Source organism: Sapajus apella, unplaced genomic scaffold (assembly GCF_009761245.1).
Source record: "Sapajus apella isolate SASKATOON/1434 unplaced genomic scaffold, GSC_monkey_1.0 scaffold6, whole genome shotgun sequence".
In the NCBI taxonomy this organism is placed as follows: domain Eukaryota; kingdom Metazoa; phylum Chordata; class Mammalia; order Primates; family Cebidae; genus Sapajus; species Sapajus apella.
The window spans coordinates 5,908,824-5,921,325 of record NW_022436946.1 but is presented as its reverse complement, the minus strand read 5'-3'; the positions used below and the strand labels follow the sequence as shown (position 1 = coordinate 5,921,325).

Below are 12,502 nucleotides of genomic sequence, written 5' to 3'. Positions count from 1 at the left end.
AATGTGATTAAAAAAAAATCAGAGAATAAGAAAGAGATCTTGGACATTAAAAGTAGAATATCAGAAACAAGATCTCAAGTAGAGATGGGAAGAGTGGATATAAAAGTGGTTAAGTAAAAACAGTCTTATAAATAACGTCTGACTTGCAATCAGGAAGGAGCTTTAGAAACACGGCATTTGAAATGCATAAACTAATGTCAGAAGAAACAGATAAGAGAGGAAAGGGGATGGCCCAGGCCTGCTGCATTTTGTTATCATCTTATTTTATTGAAAACAAACTTATGTGCATTTATTACTTGCATAAAAATTGAGAAATATATGAGTGATTTACTGTAGATATCATTTTATTAAAAAATTTTATTGATAGTACAGAAAATGCTGCACTGTTACTTTTTTTGGCAATTACATAAAGCTCTGTGAATAACATGGTCCCTTAGTTTTTTTTTAGTAGCTCTCTTTTCTCAGCACCGAATTCTTGCTGCTGTTAGGCACAGTGGCGTTAATATTTTCTATACTTTCTGCCAGGCCTGAGAAGCTTCGTGGCTTTAGAAATCATCTAAATCATCACATTGTGTGTGTGACTTGTAAATATCCAAATTATTTTGAGGCAAGTTTCTCCTCTGATGTGACGGCCACGTATTTTCCATATTGCTGGTGATGACAAGAATGTTTCCTGTGAGACATTTTACACTTGTGGTATATTTAGCTCACTAGTAATGAAATATAAATGCAAGGAACTTGGAATTCTGAATGAGTACTAAGAGTGAGCAGGCTTTCAAGCCGAAATGGTCTCTTTCCAACATTTTCTGGCTGATAAACCACTTTTAATACTAAGTGGCTTCCTTCTGCTCTTCCCCATCACTTGCAACCATGGATGGCTGTGGTGGCAACACAGACCCTCACGGAATTTTAGATCTGGAGGATGCTTTAAGGGGCCAACCAGTCCAGTTATTTTCCCCTATCCCTGAGGAATCCCACTCAAGGAAGGAGAAAATGATTTTCTCAAGATTAAACTGTTACGAAATGACTAAGGGTCTGAACTTGGCATTCTTTCTGCTTCTTTAGGCCACCCAGACCTGAAGGACAGTTCTTCTGACCTTCCTTCCAATCTCATGCCATCGCTGATGCTTCTCTGGTGGATTTGTACCTGAGGAGGGATGCTTCCGGGGGACTTTAGGCTTCTGTGTACTGTGTGAAGTTTAGGGGGTTTTGTTTACATTCTGTAAGAGATGTGATACCTGTGGATTAAAGCAGACAGATCAGGCCTACCTTGGGCTTGGAGTCTAAGTTTTAGAGACAGAAAACAGGGAGCGGGTGAAGGAGAGGGGAAATGGGAGGAGGAGAAGGAGGAGGGGTGCCAGGACCATTTCTTCCCTGTGACGTCTTTTCCTTTTGGCCGGAGAGTGAGAAAATTACTGAATGTAACTGGAGCTGCTGAACTGAACTGGTTAGAACCTGTCTTAATTTGTGTAAAAGAAATGCTGTGGTATTTATCCTTTCAGAGAAGCGTATGTAACACAACCAGGGCCTGCCAGCTGCCCTTGAGGTTCTGCAGAGCTTGGTTTTGGTGTCTTCTCTGAACCTGTTTTCTGCTGAGGCAGACCCTGGGTGTTGCCCACTGGCCTTCTAACTCCGTCCAGGCCAGGCCTTTCAGCTCTCACTAAAGCTCTTTTTTCCCTGGATTTTAATGGTTGGCTGATTAAAGCAGTTCATAGTAAGGTGTTAATTGTAACTCTTTCTTGTGATTATGTACATATATTCACAGAGTTGTTACAAAAGTAAGACTGAGTCCAATCTCCAACTGCTACAACTAAGAAAACACTGTGATGGAAATTGAAGTGTAATACATTCCGAAGCCCCGCCTGTCTGCTCTCCTCTCTTTGCAGGGCCTTAATGGTTCAAGGATGAGTCTTTCTGGAAAAAAGAAGTTTCTTAGTGCATACACATGGGAGTACCCAGAGAGTAATTTAAAGTGTTGGTTAGAACTGGGCTTATCTAGCATCTTACCAAAAAAATAACAAAGTTTTAGAGAAGTGATGAAACAAAGGAAAATACCAGAAGTAGGAGTGTCAGGGGTGTCTAATAGTTAAACTGTTAAGTAACTCTTACACTTGTTAATGCCTCTTGGGAATTTCTTCTTTTATAGTTGTTTTGTATTAAAATCAAGGAATTAAATATCTTTATTTGTTTTAAAAAGTGTCTTAATTTATTAATTTTGTTTATTTTGCATTGTCTTTTTAAGGAAATCTTTATTATTTCCTTTTACAGTGAGTAAAAATACATTCAACACATTCAGAACAAAATATAATTGTTTCTTGGTGCATCAGATGTTTATATCTCATGATAGTGATGCATTAATAAATTAGGGTTTTTATTTTTTGTCTTCATTCCCCCTTCATCGCCCCCATAGACTCCTTTGGCAGTTTAGTGAAACCAATTTTTTTTTTTTTTTTTTTTTTTTTTGAGACGGAGTTTCGCTCTTGTTACCCAGGCTGGAGTGCAATGGCGCGATCTCGGCTCACCGCAACCTCCGCCTCCTGGGTTCAGGCAATTCTCCTGCCTCAGCCTCCTGAGTAGCTGGGATTACAGGCACGCACCACCATGCCCAGCTAATTTTTTGTATTTTTAGTAGAGACGGGGTTTCACCGTGCTGACCAGGATGGTCTCGATCTCTTGACCTCGTGATCCACCCGCCTCGGCCTCCCAAAGTGCTGGGATTACAGGCTTGAGCCACCGCGCCCGGCCTTTTTTTTTTTTTTAAGCTCTGTTGCCAGGCTGGAGTGCAGTGACATGATCTTGGCTCACTGCAACCTCTGTCTCCTGGGTTCAAGCAATTCTCTTGTCTCAGCCTCCTGAGTAGCTGGGACTACAGGTGCATGCCACCACACCCGACTAATTTTTGTATTTTTCATAGAGATGGGGTTTGACCATGTTGGCCAGGATAGTCTCGATCTCTTGTGTGATCTACCTGCCATGGCCCTTCAAAGTGCTGGGATTGCAGGTGTGAGCCACCGCGCCTGGCCTGACAAATATTTCTAAGTGCGTAAAATAGAGTACATGGCACTCCATGCATACAGTTACCAAAATACTTAAAAAAGCCTGAGAGACAGTAATATTTGCTGTTCATTAGTGTGTTCAATCATTAGTGTGTTCAATAGGAATTTCTAGCCATCCCTAATTTCTCTACCCTTCTGAAATAACCATGAGCCAAATAGTATTTTTAAGATACCTGCTAGAGTTGTAAGGTGATGTAAAAATGGTTATGATTTTTGTTAGCAACACAATCAAAACTACCATGAATAATGTGTTTTGTGATCTGCCATCACAATGGAAGGAAATGCAAATTTCTGTTAGAGGTCAGTGAAAATATCTAATTGCTTTTCCTGTCTGAGTTCATGAACCCCTCTGCCTTGTAATACCCCCGATAAAGATGATGGCTTAAAATGAGTGTTTATTTCCTGAGACCTTGGCAGTGGCAGCAGTATGCCACAGAGTGTTTTAAAGGAGACAAGAATTTTAAATGGAAAGAAGTCTTGGGTGAGTGCCTCATATGCCGGGCACTGCGCTGGGTGTGGTTGACAAAATCGATGAGCTCAGTTATGGCATCTGGCCCCTTGAGTGTGTAGACTAGTGCAAGAAGCAGACATCAAACTGCAGAGCGTACAAATAGTTGTTTCACTGCTTAGGGGATAGACATTTTGCAATGCTGGGATGGCCAGTCACTCAGGGACTTCATAGGGACCTGGAGTGAGTGGTAATTTGGGTGGTCAGGGAAGGCCTTCTCAAGGAAGCGATTCAAGTCAATAGTTCAAGGTGACAGAAGGCGTGGCTAAAGGCAGAGCTGTGTGCAGGCTCTACATTGGCAGAACTTGGCCCACAGAAAGCCCGAATGAGGCTGGTGATTGGGAGTGAAGTGAGGTAGAGGGCTACGCGTTGAGATTGGCGGAAAGATGCAGTTTGCATTTCACTCATTAGTATGTCTCATCCTGATTGAAGGGGCATGGTTTACCTTTTAGATTGAGGGCATGTATTATTTATATTTAGTTCATTAATGGATGGATCCCTAAAAGCATTAGGAATTAGTTTGGAGTATGTAGGTTGAAAAATAGGTTATAAAATCTATGAAAACAAGCTCTCTTGCAAGAGCTAGAACATAAAATGAAATTTTAAAAAATGCTAAATTCCTTGATGTTTTTCCTTACTCTGATTTCTCTTTGCATGAATCTAAGGAAAATCTAAGGAGGAGAGAGCGGGTGCTTGGCTTCTCCGTATACCAAGCAGTTTCAACAGTGGTGTCTGTAGAAATGCATACCTTGCTGTTCCTAGGCAGATAAGTGCTGTCACACGTCTTCAGATTTTAAGGTGACAGGCTCCACGCCTGGCAGAGGCTCAGACAGAGCAGATCAGGATTGGCCTATGCACAGAGGCAGGAATGTGACCATTCTGGTCTGGGCAGTGGGGAGGGACGCATCTATCCACGGTTCCCATACTGTTTGGCCCTGCTTTTCAATCTGACTCCATCAAAGTACGTTCTCCAGCTGAGGGGTGCACATCCCTTCGTGACTTCAGAAATCATGTCCTGTTGTTTTGGAAGTCTTAACTACATTTGGAGGACACGCTGAACCGACGAGAAATGGAAGTGACATCTGAACCCACAAATGGCGACGGCAGACAGTCACAGGCAGGTAAAGAAGACTCGTTTAGAATGTGGTTACTTGAATTTTTGTCCACCTGTTCATGGAAGGGAAGCCGAGACATGACTCAGTCCGCCAAGAATTAGTGTGGAAATTACTGAGTTAACAGAGTCAAATTATTTTGTCCTCTGGGTGACCTGGGAAGTTTTTTAAAAAACATTTTTTCTTAATAATGTTATGAAATAAGATAGTTACATGTAAAAAATCTAACAAGGTCAGTTGTTAGAAACATTTTCTAAATATGATTTATTCTACTTACTAGACTCGTAAATCTGCTGGGATAGGACCACTGTCAGCCTCAGAGCCTAGCACAGAACCTGGCACTTAATGTATGTTTATTGACTATGAATGGATTGGGTCCAGTGTCTAGTGAATACACTGTGAAAGTTAACTCCATCACTTCTCTGTGGTGGAAAAAGATTTGCTCAAAAGTGTCTGTTGTCTGAAAGTCATATGGGGTAGAAATTAAACTGTAAATGAGTTAAGGAGCTGTAACCATGGCACTATTCCAAATCTTCAAATATCGAGTAGTTAATTAGTGCCCCGCATCCATTTAATTTGTCCGTTCCTCTCTTGGTTCGTTTACTGTCATTTATTTCTCTCTGCTGGTGCCAAGTTATGTGATAGGCTGCTGGAAAGCAGACAAACAAGATCTCTGCTTGCAGGCTTTTGAACACAGCGATTCAGCAGCGTGGTCAGACGTGTGCTCATGATACATACTAGGTGCTGTGGGACCACAGGCTTGGAAGGATAAACTCCTGGTGTTTTGCTCTTCCTCGGAGGGTCAAGGAATGTTTCCCAGAGAATTGACTTGCAAGGTGGCAAAGAGGAATGTAGAAGGGAGGAATTCCAGGCTGAGGAGAAAGTGTTTGGAAAGGCAAATGTTCAGTGAGTCATATGGTGAGATGCCATTTTCAAATGTATAATGCACCTCCCTACTCACTGGCCACCATTACCCCATCCAGCTGTACCGGTTAGCTTTCAGCTCTGGGAACAACCTCTGTTTACAGGGTCTTTCCTCCACCTGGAATACTGGCCCTCAGCTCTTGGCTGTCTTCTTCTCCTCCTTCTGGGATTGAGCATTAGATGAAATTGCGTCCGCTCAGAGATGCCTGTCCTGAAGTAGATTTTGTGCTCTTGTCCTCACCGTCTGCATGAGATTGATCATTGCTTTTGTTCATTTGTTTGTTTACTTTAGTGTTGATAGGTCCCCAAGACTGTGCTCTCCATATGGGCAGGGACCAAGATTGTCTTGTTCACTGTTGTGTCCATAGTTCCTTGTCAGTGCCTGTTCTGTAGGGATGATAGATCCTTGTGAATGAATGAATGATTGAATGAATGAAAAGGCAGAGTCACTTAAAAGAACAAAAGCACTTGTAATGGACTTGATATTCCTGTTGATTCTTTGAAGTTTGAGGTAATTCTTATTTAGCCACTTAGGATCTCCATTAGCTGTAGTCAAGACCTTTGGGTATTGCCTCAAGGTAAAAGAAAGTGGGAGTATTTTGGATCTTTGGAAGTTAACTTGAAAACATCTAAAGATTCTTTAAATTGAAAATATAAGGAAGAGAAGACTCCTCAGAATATTTAAGTTATAGACACAAGAAAAATTGATAGATTTAAAAAAATTGAACAAAGAATATCATTAAGTCAAACTGTTCTTTATAGTAATTTTATAAAGTTACTTATGACACTGTTTTTTATGTGTATTCTTGGTTGTCTAAAACCTCCTGATAATTTTGGTTATCTATTCTTATCTGTGCTTTTGCTTTGAACATTTTATTCTTATAATTAATATCATTATTTTTAACTTACTAAAACGCTTCAACTTACATAATCAGTGATGTTCTCACACTGATATTAATCTTTTCTTTATTTAAGCTGGAGTCTCATTCTGTCTGTCACTCAGGCTGGAGTGCAGTGGTGTGATCTTGGCTCACTGCAACCTCCACCTCCCAGGTTCAAGCGATTCTCCTGCCTCAGCCTCCCAAGTAGCTGGGATTACAGGCTCCTGTCACCACACCCAGCTAATTTTTGTATTTTTATTTTTAGTAGAGGTGGTATTTTGTCATGTTGGCCAGGCTGGTTTTGAACTCCTGACCTCAGGTGATCCACCCACCTCTGCCTCCCAAAGTGCTGGGATTACAGGTGTGAGCCACTGCACCCAGCCTGATATTAACCTTTTAATTCAATACAATATTCCTGTAACAGACATTCTCCCATTGATATTTCTACACCTTCTTATTCATACTCAGATTTTTCATATAAGATGTAACACAAAAAATAAGACATTTTCCATAACATATTATGAGCTGGCGTTTTCTATCACATTGACGAAGATTATACAACAACATTTATCTTGTAAATTCTCTAATAATGATAGGTGGAAAATGTTAGGTAAAATGGCATATTGAAAGAAAGGAAAATCTAAAGGTAGATTGCTTACATGATCGTGATTGTTTTTCCAGTTGGATCTTCTGCAGATGAGAAATCCCTGCATAGATCTCCCAAGGGGTGGCAGATCAGGCTTCTCAGCTTCAGCCAGGGATGGACGGTTTGCACCTCCTGATGTATTCATCAGCAATACGATGAACCAGTGTCCTTGGCTACTGATTCCAACCTTTTGTTCTCTTCTTGGAGAAATGGGGAAAAAGATACACGTATATACTATAAGTGTAGATTTTGGTTATCTTTGTTTGTGAAGAAAATTTTTTGTTCACCTCTCATTTCATTCATTCGTTCAGTAAATATTTATCCACACACCTACTATGTGCCAGGCACTGTGATAGTCACTAGGCATTAAAAAAGTATATTGATGATTGATGCTAACATTATTTTCAAACTCTTTTAAGAGAGGACTTGTAAATTAAAAGAAGTAATGTATCCATGGAGAAATGCCCCCCCCTTTTTTTTTTTCCTACAAAATTGCTACTGACTGGAGAATGATGATGATTTACACTTCTGACATCATTGCCTAATGTTGGGTTTCTGTCCCTGGGCTGATTATGCTGTGGAGGCAAATGGTGTTTTGAGCGTCTTAGTTTCATCAGAACGCTGCACCTGTTGCATCTATTCTTGCATATGAAATCCAGAGCCCGGAGTCACTTGCTTTCATTTCCTTTTCCTCCTCCCTCTTTCCGGTGTGTGTGTAGGGGGGGGGGGGTGCGTAGATTAGTAGCTCCTGTGAAGAGTAACCACCTTCCTCTTCCGTCAAGGCTATGATTTTAGTGCCCCCAGGAGTGGTAGTATTGTGTCCCTTTGTCATCTGTCCCTGAAAGAGTCATAATCCAGCAGCCTCAAGAGTGTGAGGCATGGGTTTTTGCCAGAGTTTGGGGTTCTGGGGGAGGGGTGAAGTGGAACCGGCTTTCAGCAGCTGCTGCCGCCACCTGATACCTGGAACCTTACTGCTGTTGAGGAACATGTATTTCCTTTGGCTTCGTCTGCTGTTTGGCTGTGATTCTGAGGTACTGCATAGTATCGTTTACCTTCATAAAAGTAACTCTGTAATCTCTAGGCTTCATGTTGGTGTAGGCAATGCTCTTGAAAGCCAGGGAGCTGCGTTGCAAGATGCATGCTATGGCCAAAGGAAGGGCTCGATAGCTGGGACCTGGCCCTGAGGTTAAGTCCATTCACAGCACAAATTTGGTGTTTTACTTGGTGTCCTGAAATCTCAGTAACCTCATTTTTCAAGTGAGAGTTGAGATATTGACACAGCTTAACTTGTAAAAATTTTGCAGGGATCAGTGAAAATAAATGGAATGAACTTTGAAGTTCAGAGATCTCTAAAAGTGAATACAGACCAAATTATATCCTGATATCCAAATTATATTAAGTAGGAACATCAGTAGTTCTGGTACCACACTGCATTGACAACCTCCAGGAAGTCATGCTAGCCTACCGTTCCTAATTTAAAACCAACAGTGTCATGTTTGGTTTATTTATACTTTTATAGACATTCTCTGGAGGAGAGAAATTTCATGGAAAGTGAAGATTAATGTAAAATGGCACATAAGTGGTCCTGAACTTGCAGTCTCAGGAATGGTTCATTCACCATTGAGGACTACCCTGGAATAAGAGAGATCAGCTTCGTTTTTGTCTTATTTCTGGATCACCCTTTCTCCTTTGTACCTTCCGACATTGTTTCTGAGCTCCCCCCTCCCAACTGCCACCTGCTCCTTTGCAACTCTGGGGAGCATTTTAATAATAGGTTGTTTGTGCCTGTCTTGCCTCTGCAGTGCTCACTCCCACCTGTTTCCTCAGTGTCCGCCTTCTCCTTCCCCCTTTGGGCATGCTCTGGCCTGCCTCTGTACTTGAGCCTGATTCCTGAGGCAATGATACAGCAGGTGCCTCAACTCTCCATCTGTAGCACTTGCCTTGCCTGGCCTGGAAATTGGCTTTTTCACTGCTGTACTGCATGGAACAGAGTAGGCGCTCCATAAACCTATCAGCCGACTGGCTCTTCCAAGTGCTCTTTCCAGGAATTCTGGCCCTGGGAACCTACTGCAGAATCTCATGGCCTATAAATAAACTCTCGAGTGATAACTGTGACTTAAATTCTCTAGTTCTCACCTGACTACCTCTTAATATCATCCTGGAAGTCTATTTATATCATCTTGGAAATCCTGGAACTGATTATTATTATTATTTTTTGAGGTGGAGGCTTGTTCTGTTGCCCAGGCTGGAGTGCAGTGGCATGATCTTGGCTCACTGCAACCTCTGCCTCCCAGATTGATTCAAGCAATTTGCTTGCTTCAGCTTCCCGAGTAGCTGGGACCACAGGCGTGTGCCACCATGCCCGGCTAGTTTTTGTATTTTTAGTAGAGATGGGGTTTCACCATATTGGCCAGGCTGGTCTCAAACTCCTGACCTTGTGATCCACTTGCCTCGGCCTCCCAAAGTGCTAGGATTACAGGCATGAGCCACGGTGCCTGGCCCCTGGAGCTGATTTGAAATACTCCTTTAGTTCCTCAGCATCAGTTCTGCCTAATGAACACCTAAGTTCTTCATTGTCTCCCCACTCTTGGCTCTAACTTTTCACAAGTAGACGATGATGTCTCATTCCCAAATAGAGATATGACACATGACAGTGGGTGAGCGTGGCCATGGTTGGACAGGACTATCTTTGTGTGGTACCAGGTGCAGCAGGATCTACAGATGACTCACATGTGTTAATACATCTTCTGAGCATCTCACATCCTCAGATTTGCATGTGGGTATTTGCAGGAGGAAGCGCACAGGATCCTGGGATCAGGGTTGAGAGGCATACAGGTGTGGCTGCCGGGCTGCGGCCGGTGGTGTCCAGTGGGAGGCAGGTTGTAGGCAGGGAAATGCTGCCTTGTGGAGGGTGATACTGATATGGTGGGAACTTCAATCCAGACTCCAGCATCTCCACAGGCAAGCTGAATGACAGTAAACAATGGTCAGGGATTGTGGGGACATCAGCGCACTCACCTGCAGAGAGCCAGCCGGAAGACAGGCAGTGGCACAAGTTTTCTGAGGTAGAGATTGTGACTGCAGGTGATGAAGGAAAAACGTATTATGCAGACCACATTGGGGCTTACAGGCTGGCAGGCCCTGTGGGACACTAGGTCACTTTTCCACAGTTTTTTTTCCTGCCAACACCAAAGGATAATCTCTAGGTGTCTCTTCTTCACATCTGCCTTTGAAGCTTGGAAGTTCTAGAGCTCACCAGAAACAGGAGAAATTTTTCCCACTATTACGGCAAGTATCCTTTGAGAAAATTCACTTGCTGACCTATGTTCCACAGGCCAGCAGGTAGCCACCTGATTTATAACGACAGATCATGTAGACGGTCCAGACAAATTACTCCTTCTTTCTTTTTTTTTTAAGTAATATTTTAAAATTCCTTTCTTTTTGAACTATTTGGGTTGTTTTATTAATTTAGTTCACTGTTGCCTTAAAGACACTTCCTGCCTCCCTGAAGAACCCTTGGCCTTCCTTCCTGCCACTGGAGTGAGAAGTTCTAAGCTACAGGGGTCATCCCAGGGATGACTGCTTTAAGCAGCCAGTAATGTATGGTTATGCCCTTGGCCTTGGCAGGCGGGACCCTGCTTCCACTAAGTGGTGGCATCACTTGGCTTCCATGCAGTGTTTTTATGTTTTCCTGCAGATGCTGTCAGTCACTGGAGGCCTCACCTTACTGGGTTCCAGACAGCTGCCACTTCTGTTTTGAAGCAACACTGCCAGTGAGGAGCCCTGCCACATACAACACACACACAGACGAACACACAGACACACACACACACACACACACACACACACACACTAACTTGTGAGAGGAGGGGCTGGGTTCCAGACAGCTGCCACTTCTGTTTAGAAGCAACTCTGTCAGTGAGAAACCCTGCTACATACAACACACACACAGTCACACAGACAATCACACACACACACACACACACACACACACACACTTGTGAGAAGAGGGACTGGGTTCCAGACAGCTGCTACTTCTGTTTACAAGCAACTCTGCAAGTGAGAAACCCTGCCACCTACAACACACGCAGAGACACACACAACACACACACACACACACACACACACACACACACACACACACGCTTGTGAGAGGAGGGCCACCCTGGGAGGAAACCCTGAGTTCCCCTATCTTAGCATACTCCTTCTATCGCCTGGTGGAGGGAGAAGCTGTGTGCCCTTATTACTACCTGTCTTCACCCTCTCATTAAGGACTTTGGTGCAATTATTGTCTACCTCTTAATGTCACAACCTGCATGCAGCTTTCCTGAGAAAGGTTATAATTTCATTTTGAAATACAACTTCTAGGAATTTTCTTTTTAATTCACCATTCCAAGTAGGTGTCTTTGTCTGTTTGCACATTAGAAAATGAAACCAATACTTAAATGTGATTTTCCCACTTTTGCTGGCATGTTCTTTAAGGTCTGCCTCTGAGGTCTGGCTCTGTGTGGTTTGGAATACTTTATTATTATATTTTTCTTGAGATGGAGTCTTGCTCTGTTGCCCAGGCTGGAGTGCAGTGGCATGAGCTTGGCTCACTGCAACGTCTGCCTTCTGGGTTCCAGTGATTCTCACGCCTCACCCTCCTGAATAGCTGGGATTACAGGCACACGACACGAAGCTTGGCTAATTTTTGTATTTTTAGTAGAGGCAGGGTCTTACCAGGTTGGCCAGGCTGGTCTCGAACTCCTGACCTCAGGTGATCTGCGCACCTTGGCTTCCTAAAGTGCTAGGATTACAGGCATGAGCCACCTCACACAGCCTGGAATACTTTCTAAGCTCTTTGATGATGGGGGCTTAGATTTAGCTCTCTCTAACTTAATTTTATTGTTTATAATGTCATTCAATCCCATTAGTATACTAATATGGAAACAAAGGCATGAATTCAGATTTTATTTATATCTTCATGCTTTGGAAAAACAATCTCATGAGAAATTACTCAGCCTGTTAAATACCATCCTTGACATTACGTTTTTGGGTTTGTTTTTAAAAAAGTTTTTATTGGCCTTTGCTTTTTATAATTTTTTTAACCATACCAACAGTAGCATAATGAGTATTTTTAGACATATGCTATTAAAATCATGTGGAAATTCTTTTTATGTCAACACAAAGTATTTTGTTTATCTTTATTGTGATCAAGAACTAAGGTAGAATTTCCTAGCTAGACACAAATGAGTTAAAATAAACCTGACATGCTCTTTGATTATGGATAAGTTGTATTCTAAACAGTTTTACTCTGATGAAAATATTAAGGAGAGTTAATTAGATTGTGAGACTCCTGAGGACAGCTGATGCCTTTTTTGTTTTTACATTCT

At 42.3% G+C, this 12,502-nt stretch overlaps 1 protein-coding gene across 1 annotated transcript in view; it reads left to right on the top strand.

Moving 5' to 3' along the window:
* Positions 1–2,916: 2,916 nt before the first annotated feature.
* UTRN (utrophin) overlaps positions 2,917–12,502 on the top strand; it is a 536,298-nt gene continuing 526,712 nt past the window's right edge. The window contains exon 1 of the mRNA XM_032274353.1: positions 2,917–4,685. Within this exon, the coding sequence (XP_032130244.1) occupies positions 4,634–4,685 (52 nt within the window). The 5' untranslated portion in view covers positions 2,917–4,633. The remainder of the gene's footprint in view (positions 4,686–12,502) is intronic.